At 50.8% G+C, this 17078-nt stretch overlaps 1 protein-coding gene across 1 annotated transcript; it reads left to right on the forward strand.

Annotated features, from left to right (window-relative positions):
• Window positions 1-302: 302 nt before the first annotated feature.
• Window positions 303-1262, forward strand: LOC139999804 (olfactory receptor 14A16-like). Its single transcript, XM_072029431.1, has one exon. It carries the CDS (start codon window positions 303-305, stop codon window positions 1260-1262), a length of 960 nt encoding a protein of 319 aa, XP_071885532.1.
• Window positions 1263-17078: the final 15816 nt, after the last annotated feature.

The raw sequence follows: 17078 nt of genomic DNA on the forward strand, positions 1-17078 counted from the left end.
TGTCCTGATAAACTTTCTTTATCTCAACCTGCAGGCTTTCATTTCTTCCTAATTCTCTCCCCCATCCCAGAGAGGAAGGGGGGAGGGTGAGCAAATGGCTCTGTGGTGCTTAGCTGCCAGCAGTGTTAAACCACAACACCCTCTTTTAATGAACGTGTGTCTGATGTGACAAGGAATGCAGACAGTGTATCACTAAGTTTCAGAGGTTTCTGCAAGAACCTGAGCAGGTTTCACTAAAAGTCTGCCCTACACTGTCACAGCATTTTTCTTCTTCAACGGGTCCCCATTCACAGGGGCATCAAATGTCCAACAGCAGCTCCATCACCGAATTCCTCCTCCTGCCATTTGCAGACACACGCGAGCTGCAGCTCCTGCACTTCGCGCTCTTCCTGGACATCTACCTGGCTGCCCTCCTGGGCAATGGCCTCATCCTCACTGCCGTAGCCTGCGACCACCGCCTCCACACCCCCATGTACTTCTTCCTCCTCAACCTCGCCCTCCTCGACCTGGGCTGCATCTCCACCACTGTCCCCAAAGCCATGGCTAATGCCCTCTGGGACACCAGGGCCATCTCCTACATAGGATGTGCCACACAGGTGTTTTTCTTCCTCTTTTTGTTTTCAGCAGAATATTGTCTTCTCACCATCATGTCCTATGACCGCTACGTTGCCATCTGCAAGCCCCTGCACTACAGGACCCTCCTGGGGAGCAGAGCTTGTGCCCAGATGGCAGCAGCTGCCTGGGGTAGTGGCTTTCTCTATGCTCTGCTGCACACTGCCAATACATTTTCCCTGCCCCTCTGCCAAGGCAATGCTGTGGACCAGTTCTTCTGTGAAATCCCCCAGATCCTCAAGCTCTCCTGCACAGACTCCTACCTCAGGGAAGTTTGGATTCTTCTGGCTGGTGTCTGTTTAGCATTTGGCTGTTTTGTTTTTATCATACTGTCATATGTGCAGATCTTCAGGGCAGTGCTGAGGATGCCCTCTGAGCAGGGGCAACACAAAGCCTTCTCCACGTGCCTCCCTCACCTGTTTGTCATCTCCCTGTTTATCAACACCTGCTTTTTTGCTTATCTGAAGCCCTCCTCTATCTCCTCACCATCCTTGAACCTGGTGGTAGCAGTTCTGTACTCTGTGATGCCTCCAACAGTGAACTCCCTCATCTACAGCTTGAGAAACAGGGAGCTCAAGTGTGCTATTAGGAAAGTAAATTCATGGATGTTTCTGAACAGTGACAAATTTCCTCTCTTTTTCCAGAAATGACTTAACTTGGTACCTCCCCTCACGCCTGGTCCTTCTTTCATTCTCATTCTTGTTATTGTTATCTTTGGTTTCATTTGATTTATTATGCTCTTTTTCATCCTACTTCTGCTGAGGATTGACACTGCTCTGTTTTCTCTTGAGGCACTATAAATATGTGTCTAACAGACGGTCAGAGCTGACTCTGACATAGCATCTGCAAAATAAAATGGGATCTCCACAGTGCATTGCCTGAAGACTGGCCTCTTTCTTTCAAGGCTAGTGTCAAGCTTTCCAGAAGCTTGTGCCACTTTTCATCACCTATCAGATGCTTTCCATCATCTGTCAGTGGTCATGGTTTACCGGAGAGGTCCCAGATGACTGGGGACTTACAAATGTGAAGCCCATCTATAAGAAGGGTCATAAGGATGACCTGGGGAACTACAGGTGTGTCAGCCTGACCTTGATGCCAAGAAAGGTAATGGAATAGATCATCTTGAATGCAATCACACAACATACATGGGACAACCTGGAGATCAGGCCCAGTCAGCATGGGTTTATGAAAGGCAAGACCTGCTTGACCAATCTCATCTCCTTCTATGTCTGGGTGACCTTCCTGATGGATGAGAAAAATCATGTTGACGCAGTCCACCTAGACTCCAGCAAGGTCTTTGACATGGTTTCCAACAGTATTCTCCTGGAGAAGTTGGCAGCCCATGGCTTGAACAGTTACACTCTTCGCTGGGTTAAAAACTGGCTGGGTAACTGGGCCCAGAGCGGTGGTGAATGGAGCGAAATACAGCTGGTGACCAGTCACCAGTGTTTTTCCCCAGGAATTGGTGTTGGAGCCCAACCTGTTTAATATCTTTACTGATGGTTTGGATGAGGGAATTGAGTGCACCCTCAGTAAGTTTGCAGATGACACCAAGTTGGGGGGTAGTGTTGATCTGCTGGAGGGTAGGAAGCCCCAGTAGAGGGACCTGGGCAGGTTGGATTGATGGGCAGAGGCCAGTGGGATGAGGTTCACCATGGGTAAGTGCCGAGTCCTGCATTTTGGCCACAAAAACCCCATACAGTGCTACAGGCTTGGGACAGACTAGCTGGAAAGCTGTGCAGAGGAAAAGGTTGGATGTAGTACTTAGGAACATGGCTTAGTGGGTGATATTGGTGGTAGGGGGGATGGTTGGACCACAAGATCTTGGAGGTCTTTCCCAACCTTAATAATTCTAACATTCTATGCTGTCTTGGTTTCAGTTAGAACAGAATTAATTTTCTTCCTAGTAGCTGGTGGAATGCTGTGTTTTGGCTTAGGATGAGAAGAGTGGAATTGTCTTGGTTTTGTCTTGTCTCTGTGCCTGGGATGATCATGGAGCAGTCCCTCCTGGAACACATCTTAGTGGCATTGTCTTGGTTTCAGTTAGAACAGAATTAATTTTCTTCCTACTGGAATGCTGTGTTTTGGCTTAGGATGAGAAGAGTGCTGATAACACCCCGATGTTTTAATTGTTGCAGAGCAGTGCTTATACCAAGCCAAGGACATCTCAGCCTTTTGCTCTGGCCTGCCAACAGGCAGGCTGGGGGTGCAGTAAGAGCTGGGAGGGGACAGACCCAGGACAGGTAGAATCATAGAATCATAGAATATCCTGAGTTGGAAGGGACCCTTAAGGATCATCAAGTCCAACTCTTGACACCGCAGAGGTCTACCCAAAAGTTCAGACCATGTGACTAAGTGCACAGTCCAATCTCTTCTTAAATTCAGACAGGCTCGGTGCAGTGACCACTTCCCTGGGGAGCCTGTTCCAGTGTGCAACCACCCTCTCTGTGAAGAAGCCCCTCCTTATGTCAAGCCTAAATTTCCCCTGCCTCAGCTTAACCCCATTCTGTCCTGTCACTGGTGTTAATGGAGAAAAGGTCTCCTGCCTCTCGACACCCCCTTACGAGGAAGTTGTAGACTGCGATGAGGTCTCCCCTCAGCCTCCTCTTCTCCAGGCTGAACAGGCCCAGTGCCCTCAGCCGTTCCTCGTATGTCTTCCCCTCCAGGCCTTTCACCATCTTCGTAGCCCTGCTCTGGACACTCTCCAACAGTTTCATGTCCTTTTTATACTGTGGTGCCCAGAACTGCACACAGTATTCGAGGTGAGGCCGCACCAGCGCAGAGTAGAGCGGGACAATCACCTCCCTTGACCTACTAGCGATGCCGTGCTTGATGCACCCCAGGACACGGTTGGCCCTCCTGGCTGCCAGGGCACACTGCTGGCTCATACTCAACTTGCTGTCTACCACCACCCCCAGATCCCTCTCTTCTAGGCTGCTCTCCAGCATCTCATCACCCAGTCTGTACGTGCAGCCAGGGTTTCCCCGTCCCAGGTGCAGGACCCGGCACTTGCTCTTATTGAACTTCATGCGGTTGGTGATCGCCCAGCTCTCCAACCTATCCAGATCCCTCTGCAAGGCCTTTCCACCCTCATTCGAGTCCACAACTCCTCCAAGTTTGGTGTCATCAGCAAACTTGCTCAAAATACCTTCTATTCTTACATCCAGATCGTTTATAAAAATATTGAAAAGTACCGGCCCTAAAATGGAGCCTTGAGGGACCCCACTAGTGACCGCCCGCCAGCCTGACGCAGCCCCATTCACCATAAGCCTTTGGGCCCTGCCCGTTAGCCAATTGCTCACCCATCGTATGATGTTTTTATTTAGCTGTATGGTGGACATTTTGTCCAGTAGGATCCTATGGGAAACCGTGTCAAAAGCCTTGCTGAAGTCCAAAAAAATCACATCCGCTGGTTTCTCTTGGTCCACCATACGGGTGAACAACAAGCCAATTGGGATCTTGGGGTGAGGGTCCCATGTGCACAGTGATGGTCAACAGTTTCCCAAGCTAATAGAGTATCCACATTTTTGTCTATCAGAAAATTTCCAGCCCAGGTCAGCTCCTTTCTGATCTCTCCCCATTTCTCCTCTGATCAGGCCCGGTGCTCCTGGCCTCCTCCAAGTGCTCCTCACAGGACCCTGAGTGCTGCTCCACAGAGAGAGGGGACCGTGATGCCCAAGGTTCTGGAGTTACTTTGTACTGGCTAAGATGGTCAAAGTAGGAAACACCCACAAGTGCACAAGAGTCCAGTCCTCATTCTGCAACACACCTCCCTGTGACCCCCACCCCTGAACCTATGGAAAACGAAGCACAGCCAAGACAATGGAGACTGCAATTCCTGAAGCTAATTCCTGCTTTCATAAGGAAAAAGAGCCCAGCCTTCTGTTTCTGCAGTGAGGAGACACCCTTTTATTAGAGATGCTCCTCAGGAAGACAGAAATAACACCTTGATGACAACTGTACAGAAGGCTTTTGGGTTAGCAGGCACAGCAGGTTCATGCCTTTGGAGATGAGGGGTGGATAAATACATTTGTGTATTAACATGATCATCAGACTTTAAAAGAAAAAATGCACAGACCTTCCCTGGGGTAAAAGAAGGAAAAACCTGTCAGGAAACATGGGCATCTTCCTGCTCCTGACTGTGAACCCATTGAATCAGTTTCCTGAGGGCATATTTGAGTTCCTGGTTCCTCATGCTATAGATGAGGGGGTTCACTGCTGGAGGAATCATAGAGCACAGAACTGCCACCAGCAGATCCAGAGATGGAGAGGAGATGGAGGAGGGCTTCAGGTAGGAAAACATACTGGTGCTGATAACCATAAAGACCACGGCCAAGTGAGGGAGGCACGTGGAAAAGGCTTTGTGCTGTCCCTGCTCAGAGGGCATCTGCAACACAATAGTGAAGATTTTAATGTAAGACAGGATAATGAAAACAAAGCATCCCAGAGCAAGGACAAAACTGCTGGAAAACACCCCAACTTCCCGGAGATAGAAATCTGAGCAGGACAGTTTGAAGATCTGTGGGATTTCCCAGAAGAATTGGTCCACAGCATTGCCTTGGCAGAGGGGCAGACAAAATGTATTGGCAGTGTGCAGGACAGCATTGAGAAAGCCACTGCCCCAGGCAGCTGCTGCCATCTGGGCACAAGCTCTGCTGCCCAGGAGGGTCCCGTAGTGCAGGGGCTTGCAGATGGCAATGTAGCGGTCGTAGGACATGACAGTGAGAAGAGAATTTTCTGCTGAGATGAAAAATAGAAAGAGAAAGACCTGTGCAACACACCCATCATAGGAAATGGCTTTGGTGTCCCAGAACGAATTGGCCATGGCTTTGGGGACAGTGGTGGAGATGCAGCCCAGGTCAAGGAAGGCGAGGTTGAGGAGGAAGAAGTACATGGGGGTGTGGAGGCGGTGGTTGAAGGCTATGGCGGTGAGGATGAGGCCATTGCCCAGGAGGGCAGCCAGGTAGATGCCCAGGAAGAGCGTGAAGTGCAGGAGCTGCAACTCCCGTGTGTCTGCAAATGCCAGCAGGAGGAACTTGGTGATGGAGCTGCTGTTGGACATCTGATGCCTCTGGACATGGGTCCTGTTCATGGAAGGAATTACAAGTGAAAAGTCAAAAATGTACAACACCTATTGCATATCTTGTAGGAAGTGCCCTCCACACCACATCAAAGACATACTACCTCCTGCTCAATTCTGGAAGAAATTTGTAGTGCTCCTTGGCCAGAACTTTGACTGAGCTCTGTTGGCTAAGGCTCAGTCTGTCAGCAGGAGCAGAGCCCTTGGGCACTGGGGGAATCAGTCCTGCTCTGCTTCCAGAAGGCATAAATGAACTGGGTGCAACCTCAGATGCCCACTGTCCAGGGACATCCTTCTCATTGCAGATCTGGAGGAGTAGGTCAAATAATCCCTCAAGAAACAACAAAATTTATGTTGTTGCTGGCTGTAGGCTGAGGTATCTAGAAGGTCTTTGTAAAGTGCGTCACTGAGCTGTACATCTTTTACAGAGGAATGTTCTTGGAGCCTCAGTCTCTGACACAAACACTATAATTTCATTACTAACCCCATGGCTCCCCAGCAGGGCATGAAAACGTTAACTGATACTCAGGACAGCTCTTATCCTGGAAGTAGCCCCTACCTTGAACGTTGCCTTGACAAATCTAGTACAAAGATATCTGAATTCTCCCGCAGCACAAGGGAATCCAGAGCTCATGACCAAGTTCCCCTGAAATTATGGATGGAGATCAATTCAGTAGGGGGAAAAGAGAGTAAGGGGTTACTGCGGAGAAGGTGTCTAAAGTGCAGGGATGGGAGGGAAGTACACAAATCCCCCCTGCCATTGAGTTTCTTAGAGTTTCTTGGGTTTCCTTTTCCCTGCTCATGGCTCTGCTGTCTGCAGCTAGGTCTCTGTCCCCACGCCTCCTGCCTGCAGTTCACAGTCCCATCCCAACCACTTGGTGCTCAGCTCTGCCCTGCAGACACCTCCTGGCAGCAGGGCTCTGCCCAGGGGCAGCTCACTGGGGGCACACCCTAGAGACCAGGTCACACAGACCCTGCTGACACTGCACATGTGGTGGTGGAGCTTTCTATGGGCTGAGGGGCAGGAAAGGGACTGGTTATGGTCCTTTTAAGCCTCTTGTGAAGGCTTAGGCATCACAACCTCTACTCTGAAATAATAACCTCTATTTCTATTCCCAGTGAGCCAAAGAAGAGAAACTTGGAAGCAGAGAGTCTGGAAACCGAAGCCTGAAGCTGGAATTCCCCACCTTCTCTGTGTTCTTGCAAAGCCCCCTTGGATACACCCTGGTTGTGCTGTGGAGCTGAGAGCAGGCTGCCACAGGCAGCATCCTCCCACCAGCAGCAGAACCCTGCCCTGCCGGGGAGGCTCCTTCCACCCCACAGCTTCTCCCCGCAGTGCCCTGGGCAGCTCCCCGGGCAGGCTGAGTGCTGAGCCTGGCAGACGGCAGAGGCCCTGCCCCGCCACACAGCCCCTGGGCCACAGCAGGGACCCTGCTCTGCACCACAGCCCTGGACACCCCTGCCTGCACCCCCGGCTTCTCCTGCCTCCAGGAACTGCGGCTGCATTGCCCTCCAGCCAGAGACTCACCGGGTGCAGGGCTGGGAAGTCTTCTCCCACAGGGAGCTCTGGGCATGCTGCCACTTCTGCCTGCCTTTAAGCACTGTGTCTCTGCAGGCAGTGCCCCCAGCCCTGCTGCGCTGTGCACAGGAGCTGCTCCTGGGCAGAGCTGTCTCTCTGCAGCGCTGCCCGCTTGCCAGGAGCTCCCCTTGGGCCCAGGAGCCCGGCCCAGCTCAGCAGCAGAGGCCCAGCCCAAGGCCTCCCTTGCTCTGCCCCCCACCAGACTCCCTGCACATGGCCCTGGGGCTGCAGGGGAACCTGCTGGGAAACAGCCTGAAGGGATCCCTGGGCTTCCCTCCCTCCCCTGGGCACACACATTTCTCACCAGCAGTGTTGTTTCTCCTAGCAGAGGATGAATTAGCTGTAACAATAACTTCTTTAAGCCCCAGTATCAGTTTGGACATGAAGTCATGGTGGGGGACATTCCTTCCTCCTTGTGGCCACTTCCAACCTTCCTGGATGCGCCAGAAGGGACAAGAGAACACATATCCGGGCCTTCTTTCTGTCTGGGTCCTCCTGGGTATGTAGGCAGAGGGGATCCCACAGTCAGCATGCCAACCAGGTGCCTTCTGCTTGCCTAGCAGGGCCACTGGCAGATGTCAGCCCAAAGGCACAGATCCCAGGGAAAAGTCAAGGGTGACCTGTCAGCTACTTCAGGCAGAAGTGACCTCACAGTCCCTTTCCGTGACACATTCCTGCTGCTGCCCTATCAACTGCAGGGACAGAAGTGACCTCACAGTCACTGCCACAGTCACATTGCTCCTGCTGGGGCAGGAGATCCTGAGGCAGAGCTGAGCTGAGCATTCCCACCCATCTCCTCTTTGTGGCCCACAAGCTGATCAGATCCATGGCCCCTCGCATTCCTCTTTGAATGCCATGTGACTGCACAGCAACCTCACGGTTCCTGCCCTGACCCAAGGGGGCAGGCACCTCAAGTTAAGGGTTGGGAGAGGGGTTGAAGGAATGGAGAGGGGCACAGGAATAGGGGCTTTGGGTTTTAGGTGTTCGTGTATGGGATTAGGGACTAGAGCTCACCTTTCTGGGTTAAAGATTAAGCAAAGGTTTAGTGGGAGGGTTTGGTCTTTTGCTTGTGGTGGCAGGTCTGTGGTTTTTTAGGTATGGGCAAGTATTTTGGTTTAGGGTTTTGTTTAAGGCTGTCAGGAAGTTGTGTAGAGTTAAGCAGAGCATTTTACTGCTAATATTAAGGGCAGGGATCAGGGTGATCAAGAGAGTAAAGGTAAGGACAATGGTCTATTGGCTGAGTTTGGGCTTCAGGGGATACTTTGAGGTCAGGCATTAGAGCAGTGGATTCCTGTCATGGTGTGGAGTAGCATTTAGGTTTAGGGAGTAATGTCACTGCTAAAAATAGGGAAAGGGTTTATGTGACTGTTTTTAGTTAGTGTTACAGCAGAAACACTACCCGAACCTTCTAACATCTCTGAAACTATTTCTTTTTCCTGGCCAAGCTCCTCTTCCCTCTCCCATATCTCACATCTCTCCTGGCCAGGCTTCCTCTGATTTCCCCATATCAGTCATCTCCTTAGGGGAAGTTTTCTGATGGCTTTCATGATCTCGGAGTCTCTGTCTCACCTCTGTTGGCTTCTCCATTCCTGAGACTGACACGGCACCTAAGCCAGGATGGAAAAGGACACAAAGGTCTGTAGGAGCACCCTGCACAATGTGACCAGCATCTCTGCACCACACTGAAATGGTGCTTCCTGCCTACAACTTTTGGATCTAGAATGGCTGCTATGGATCCAGGGTAGCTTCTCCCAGGCCCTCATACATGCTTCGGTTTGTTATGGGCGTCTTGGAGGCAGTGGCAGTTTCTTTATAGAAAACTGAAAGCAACCCTAAAGGATGGCTTTAGGTAAAAGCTGAAACCTCGGACGTGAACACCCCTCTTCCTCTATGGGGTTTACCAGGCCCTTGGGAAGATAGGCTCTCACAAACTACGTGCAAAGCAGGTGCCTTCTGCTTGCCTTTCAGGTGCATTCGCAGATGTGAGCCTAAAGGCACAGATCCCAGCCAGGAGTCAAGGGATGACCCGTTGGCTACTTCAGAAAGGAGTTAGTTCACAGCAGTTTAACAGCCATTCACTTCCTGCTGGACTTTGAGTTTCCGAGGCACCACTGACCTCATAATACCACACCTACATAACACCTTCTTTTTGTCCCAGGACCTGTCCAGGTAAAAGTGAGCTGGTTGTGATCCTTCCAGCCCATGGCACTGCTGCTGGACTCCCAGCCTCTCTGACGAACAGGAGCCAGTTCGGTGCCAGTCCTGGGAGGTGCCAGGGCAGGAGGGACCTTGCAGGCAGTGTCCAAGCCCTGTGCCTATTGGTGGTCTCTCAACTCCTTGCACAAAGTGAAGATCACACTGGCGTCCAGAAGCCATGTGCCTACAGCTGGCCTAGAAGACACTAAGGGGAAGTACCCACCCAGCCCCATCTCGTGCCCATCCCCACCCCCAGCCCCAGTCCCAGATCCATCCCCAGCTGACGATGTTGCTTTTCAGCAACATTGATGTTGCAAGGGGGTTGTGGTGCCTGGGGAACAGGGGCATTCTGCAGGACCAAGCTGGGCAGGCTGGGAGGCAGACCCAGCTCATTGGGTCTCTGCCATTGCCCCAAGGCTGCAAGAAATTACTCGCCAGTCTCCTTTGCCGGGATGCTGTATGCCCTGGAGCTGCAGAGCTGTCTCTGCCAGCTCACACCAGATTTACCACTTGAGGTCTGGTCAGTCCACCTGGAACAGGCTCACACTCTGTGATTGTCTCCCAGGCTCATATTGCCCCTGCAGATCACCTGGGCTCTCCTGGAAGCTCCTGGTTCCCTCCAGGTTAAATAAATAAATAAATGAATAAATAAATAAATAAATAAATAAATAAAATCTCATCTGCCATCAGCCCCATCATGTTCTGTGGAGCCCGAGTGCCTAGGAATTGGAAATACTCATCAGCTGCCCGGCTACTAGCAACTAATAGGGAACTTGTGAACCAGCCACAGATCCCTAAAAGTCCATTCTGGGACTCCGCTTTCACTACACCAAGCCCATGTGGAAAGCAGTAAAGCATGGAGCCTCTTTGGAGTTTCTTCCTTGGGCTTGTTCTTGACAGCAGCTTTGCAAGAAGGCCTCAGCCTTCAGGCAGTGCCCCGAGGAGATCCCCTCTTAGGCAAGAAGTGCTGCAGTGGAGGCCAGCTCTGCCACTGCTGTGCCCACCACCTGTCCCTGCCTGCAGTCCCAGCTCAGCCCCACAGCACCACTGGCACCAAGCTACAGGAGCAGCCACGCCTGACCCCACCAGCAGGGCCCAGCAGGAGAGGGTGGCAGTGGCAAGAGAACAGCTCTGCATGCACCAAGCACTGGTGCTCCCTGGCCGTGCTGCTGGGATGGGACTCTTTTCCTCTGCACACAGGCACTGTCCCTGCAGAGCCAGACCAGGTCTCAGAGGAAGGACGCCAGACAAAGAAGGCAGTGCAGGCTCCTTTATTTTGTTTCAATTCACAGAGAGCCCGGCTCCTCATGTATAGAGTCTTTGAGCTACACTTGACAAGTAGACACTGAAATGGAAATGTCACGAACTATATTATTTTAATGGGCAAAATAAGCCAAATTAAAACTATGAAAAACCTCTAATAAAAATGCGTCCAAGCACACAAACAAACAAAAGGATATTGCCTACAGGAGTAGTAATTCACATCATGAGTCAGATGCAGAAGCAGATTGGAAATATACCGTGTCTTAAACATATCCAGTCAGCAATTTCCACAGGGCAGTCTTGAGGTCCTTGTTCCTCATGCTGTAGATGAGGGGGTTCAGTGCTGGAGGCACCACCGAGTACAGAACTGTTACCACCAGGTCCAGGGATGGGGAGGAGATAGAGGAGTGCTTTAAGTAGGCAAATAAGGCAGTGCTGATAGACAGAGAGACCACGGTCAGGTGAGGGAGGCAAGTGGAAAAAAAGGCTTTGTGCTATCCCTGCTCAGAGGGCATCCTCAGTACAGCCCTGAAGATCTGCACATAGGATATACAATGAAAACAAAAGAACCAAAGGCTAAACAGACACTAAAAACAAGTGCCCCAACTTCCCTGAGGTAGTCATCCGGGCAGGAGAGCTTGAGGATCTGGGGGATTTCACAGAAGAACTGGTCCAAAGCATTGTCATGGCAGAGGGGCAGGGAAAATGTATTGGCAGTGTGCAACACAGCATTGAGAATGCCACTGCCCCAGGCAGCTTCTGTCATCTGGGCACAAGCTCTGCTGCCCAGGAGGGTCCTATAGTGCAGGGGCTTGCCACAGCCCTTGCTCCTCTCCACACCTGGCTGTCCTAAGGACTCCCAGACCTGCAACTCTTTCCTTGCTGGCTGCAGACCCTTGTGCATGGACTGTCACTCCGGATCTGAGCTGAGTGTGATAACTCAGACCACCCAGCCAGGATGATGACACCAATGAATTATTCTTTGAAGAGCTAAGAAATACCTCAAGATCAGTTGCCCTTGTCCTGATGGGGAATTCAACTTGCCAGTCGTCAACTGTGATTACCACACGGCCAACACAAGCAGGTCCAGGAGGTTCCTAAAGCACCTTGAAGATAACTTTTTGGTTCAGGTGCTAAGGGAGCCAACTAGGAAAGGTGCCCTACTAGATCTGCTGCTGGAGAACAAAGTGGGTCTTGTGGGAGATGTGGCAATTGGTGGCCATCTTGGTCATAATGACCATGAAATTGTTGAGTTTGAAATTTTTGGTGACAGGAGGAAAACTGCCACCAAAACTTCAGTCCTGGATATGGGGAGAGCAGACTTCAGGCTGCCTGGGGAACTAGTTAGCAAGGTCCCCTGGGAAACTGCTTTTGAAGGCATTGGCGTCCATCAGTGCTGGTCAGTCTTCAAGCGCTGCCTCCTAAAAGCACAGGATCAGGCAATTCCAAAATATCAGCAATGAGATTGTGGTGCTCTAATGATGAGCTGTCTCCTCATAGGCCTCAGTGGCAGAGACAACAGCCATAGCCATAGGTAGAAATATCTTGGTCTTGTTGGGACTTTCAGCCTTGCTAAGTCCTTGTTCCTCTCCAGACCAGGATACCCTAGGGACTCCCAGACTTACACCTCTTTCCCTGCTGGCTGTAGACCCTTGTCCGTGTCATGTCACACCAGATCTGAGCTGAGAAAGACAACTCATATTTTCTTGGTGGCCGTGTTCCTTGTAAGGCAGCTCTGTAGGAAGCTGGCCTGGTTCCTGGTGAGCAGGCACCACTGCTTGTATGGCATCCTTCATGGTGCCCAGGCCCTCTTCCTTTTCTCCTTCAAAATGTCAAGAGGTTTCTGTAGGCAAAATCCTGCTGTTTCTCAAGGTTCCTCTGGACAGATGCTCCAATGCGTCAGCTGTTAATGTCTATAGGCAGATGGCTCACCCTGATTGTGCTGTCTCTCACAAGATAACAGAATTGGCAGTTGCAGGAGAGTTTGGACAATACAGGAGTAAGTAGTTGAATGGAGTTGCAGCACAGACTCACAGAGGGCTCGAGCATGGAAGGCTGCCAGAGTCCACCTTTTCTGTGCTTCCTTCTCATGCCTTCTGTCATTTTGTTTGGAACTTTGTCTTAAATCTTGGAAGTCTTTGCAAGGACAAAAATAGAAGGGCCAAAGCCTAACTGGAGATCAGTCTGGCTGTTACCATCAAAGACAATAAAAATGTTTTTAGAAATACACAAGAAGGGGAGGATTAAGGAGAATCTTCATACTTTATTGGATGTGGAGGGAAACATTTTGACAATAGATGAGAAAAAGACTGAGGTATTTAATGCCTTCTTTGCCTCAGTCTTTAGCAGCAAGACCAGTTGTTGCCCTGGTACTCAGCCCCTGAGCTGGTAGATAGGGACAGGGAGCTGACAAAGGGGTGACACTTTTCACAACTTCTTCACTCTCCCTTTCTCCTTCTCCTCCCCTTTCTCTTCCAAGCTAGTTACAATAGCTTCAAAGCTTTCAGTATCCTGGGGATGGTCAAACCAGCCTGTTCCTATTGTGATGTCTCCTGAATGTGCTTCATCTTTTGTTTAAGGTTAAACAAGTACTTGAGAGTGCCATCCAGAAGTCTGCCCCAAGGCAGGAGATTTAGTAGAGGCTAGGAGTATGGGAGGATACTGGCAGGCACCTAGAGCAGTGGGCACATCCAGTGCTTTGGAATTTCACCCCTGAGCAAGTGCAGAATCCTAAAAAACATGGTGAAATGCATGAAAAAGGGTTGTGAAAAGACACAAATCGCTGCCAAGAGCTGGGGCTTTTCCTATGTATAGAAGACACAGCCAATGCTACTCCAAGTCCAGTGACAGGCCCTCCCACAACTCCACCCTGTGTGGTGATCCCTGCAGCCACTGCAATTCCTCCGAAAGGCCCCGCAGCCACAGCAACTCCTGCGATGGGCCCTGCAGACACTCCTACCCCTGTGACAGGCCCTGCAGCCGCTCCAGCCCCTCTGATGGGCCCCATAGCTGGGCCAGAGAACCAACTCATGCCACTATTAGTTGCTCCTATATGCAAGAGAAAACAATGAATGTAAAAAGTGTTTATTTTCTTTTTCTTAGAAAGGACAGAAACTCCTATGCAGGCAAGAAAGCAGGAAGAAGACAAGGAATGCTTCAACAAAGTTGGGCCATCAAGGAAGAAGGAGGGCAAAGAGGAAGAAATCAGAACAGCATCAGTAACCACAAGACCCCTATCCCAGGGCGAGCTATGGGATTTGTGAAAAAAATTCAGTCATCATTTAGGTGAGCACATTGTCACTTGGCTGCTCCAGTGCTGGGAGAACAGGGCCAATAGCTTGGAATTAGAGGGCAGAGAAGCCAAGCAGCTGGGATCCCCCTCTAGGGAAGGGGTGATTGACAAAGCAATTGGCCCTACCATTTTCCATGAACTGACCCAGACTGCCCTGCAATGGGGGAAGCTCCTGAACACCTGCAATACCTTGATGACATCATCATGTGGGGCAACAGAGCAGAAGTATTTGAGAAAGGGAAGGAAAGAATCCAAATCCTTCTGAAAGCTGGTTTTACCCTAAAACAAATGTCAAGGGACCGCAACACTTGATTCCCATGCAGGCTGGCCAGGGCTGGGCGGACCGCTGATCAAGGACAGGCTGGGCATCGATCATTGGGTGGTGAGCAATTGTATTGTGCATCACTTGCTTTGTATACCTAATTATTATTGTTGTTATTGTTGCTGTTATTATTATTATTAATCTCTTCCTTTTCTGTCCTTTTAAACTGTCTTCATCTCAACCCATGAGCTTTACAGTTGTGGAGCTGTAGGGGCTGTGAGCTAACACCTGTGTGGTGCTGAGCTGCCAGCTGGGTTAAACCACAACATATTGACAACTGTACATCAATAGCACAAATCACTCTTCTAACATCAGTCTCTCCCATGTTGAGCAAGGAGCAGTCGCTGATGACTTCAGTCTGTTTCAAACACCACACCCCAGGAGAGACCGTGATGACTTCAGGAGCTGTCAGCCCTGAGGCCTTGGGGACACCTCAAGGGAGCCCAATGGCACAGAGCAAGTGATGCCATGGTCAGGTGCTGTGCTGCTGAGCTGGGCCGGGCTCCTGGGCCCAAGGGGAGCTCCTGGCAAGCGGGCAGTGTGGCAAAGAGACAGCTCAGCCCAGGAGCAGCTCATCTGCACAGCGCAGGCTCTGACCGCAGGTGGCACGGGGAGAGAAGGAGAGAGGGCTTGGAGGCAGCGAGGAGTGCAACAACAGAAGGCAGCGTGTGGCAGGACAGATCTGCAGACTCTTGACACCGTGAGTCTCTGGCAACAGGGAAATGCAGATGGGGTTTCCAGATGGGTCTTCTCCAGCTGGCACATCTGATGGCTGATACCTTCTCTCAGAATGGCTCTTTCTATTTCTCCAGCACAGAGCAGAAGATGCTTTAGAGAAGGGCATTGATGATTGGATTTTTCAAGGTGAAGACCAAAGCAGGGGCTAGCCAAAGGGTAAGAATTTTTCTGCAGTCTGTGCTTGCAGATTTTTGCAGTGGAAGACAGGCAGGCTTCATGGTAATGGGTTGTCAGGTAATGTCATGGTAATGCCTGTCCCTCCCTAGCCTTGCCTCCTCTGACAGCACCATGGTGCCGTTCCTTCTGGCTTATCCATGTGGCTGTGCTGCTGCTGTTCTGCTTTCCAGGCTGGCTGAGGATGGGGGTTTCACATGCACATGGAGTGAGCCCTTGGCGTGCTTGGGGGAAGGGGAATACGGGGACAGGCTGAAGGGGCTGGAGATGTGCGTTTTGAGCATGGATTCAGCAGTGCCCTGCTGCTTTTCAGATGAACATGTGAGTGTAATTATCCCACAGCTCATAGAAATGCCAGCAGAAGAGAGCAGCCTTTATGGACAGACTGGCTGTCCCCTCTGAAGGAACACTCTGCAGTAAAGGCACAGTTCATTTGTTTCTGTGGAGCCACAACGTTTCACTTGGAGTGCAGCAGGAATGACAGCCCTGGATTTCCCCCAGGGCTCGGTGCTGGGGCCGGTCCTCTTTAACATATTCATCAATGATCTGGATGACGGCATTGAGTGCACCCTCAGTAAGTTTGCAGATGACACCAAGTTAGGTGCGTGTGTCGATCTGCTCGAGGGTAGGAAGGCTCTGCAGGAGGATCTGGATAGGCTGCACCGATGGGCTGAGGTCAACTGTATGAAGTTCAACAAGGCCAAGTGCCGGGTCCTGCACCTGGGACGCAATAACCCCAAGCAGAATTACAGGCTGAGAGAGGAATGGTTGGAGAGCTGCCAGGCAGAGAAGGACCTGGGAGTGATGGTGGACAGTCGGCTGAATATGAGCCAGCAGTGTGCTCAGGTGGCCAAGAAGGCCAACGGCATCCTGGCTTGTATCAGAAACAGTGTGACCAGCAGGGCTAGGGAGGTGATCGTCCCCCTGTACTCGGCTCTGGTGAGGCCGCACCTCGAGTACTGTGTTCAGTTTTGGGCCCCTCGCTACAAGAAGGACATCGAGGGGCTTGAGCGGGTCCAAAGAAGGGCGACGAAGCTGGTGAGGGGCCTGGAGAGCAAGTCCTATGAGGAGCGGCTGAAGGAGCTGGGCTTGTTCAGCCTAGAGAAGAGGAGGCTCAGGGGTGACCTTATTGCTCTGTATAAGTACATTAAAGGAGGCTGTAGCGAGGTGGGGGTTGGCCTGTTCTCCCATGTGCCTGGTGACAGGACGAGGGGGAATGGGCTAAAGTTACGCCAGGGGAGTTTTAGGTTAGATGTTAGGAAGAATTTCTTTACTGAAAGGGTTGTTAGGCACTGGAACGGGCTGCCCAGGGAGGTGGTGGAGTCACCATCCCTGGAAGTCTTCAAAAGACGTTTAGATGTAGAGCTTAGGGATATGGTTTAGTGGGGACTGTTAGTGTTAGGTCAGAGGTTGGACTCGATGATCTTGAGGTCTCTTCCAACCTAGAAATTCTGTGATTCTGCGATTCTGTGATTCTGTGACAGTATACAGAAAAGAAATCCAGAGAGCCCTGCTCTGCAGTTGGGTGAATTTGGAAAGGCAGTGCGGATAATAACCTGATATGAGGAGTGAATTTTATTTGTGATTATCACGTTTCCCTTTCCGTATTATTATAGGTGTGGACTGACTACAACATTGAATGCAGTAGAATATCCTACTCCCAGGGACACCCTCAGGCAGCATGAGTCACAACTCAAGAAAGGGATCTGCAAAATATATGATTAATGCTCCAAAATTGAATTAGTTCTTATCAGATAATTCTGTTGTACTTCCTTACTGCCTTTTTCCTCTGTGGTGAGGACCTCCTGCCTAAAATTAGCAA

Source organism: Anas platyrhynchos, chromosome 30 (genome assembly GCF_047663525.1).
Source record: "Anas platyrhynchos isolate ZD024472 breed Pekin duck chromosome 30, IASCAAS_PekinDuck_T2T, whole genome shotgun sequence".
NCBI lineage: Eukaryota > Metazoa > Chordata > Aves > Anseriformes > Anatidae > Anas > Anas platyrhynchos.

What these genes read in the sequence shown, in the direction of transcription:
- LOC139999804 (XM_072029431.1), top strand. Translation starts at nt 303, where the DNA reads ATGTCCAACAGCAGCTCCATCACCGAATTCCTCCTCCTGCCATTTGCA.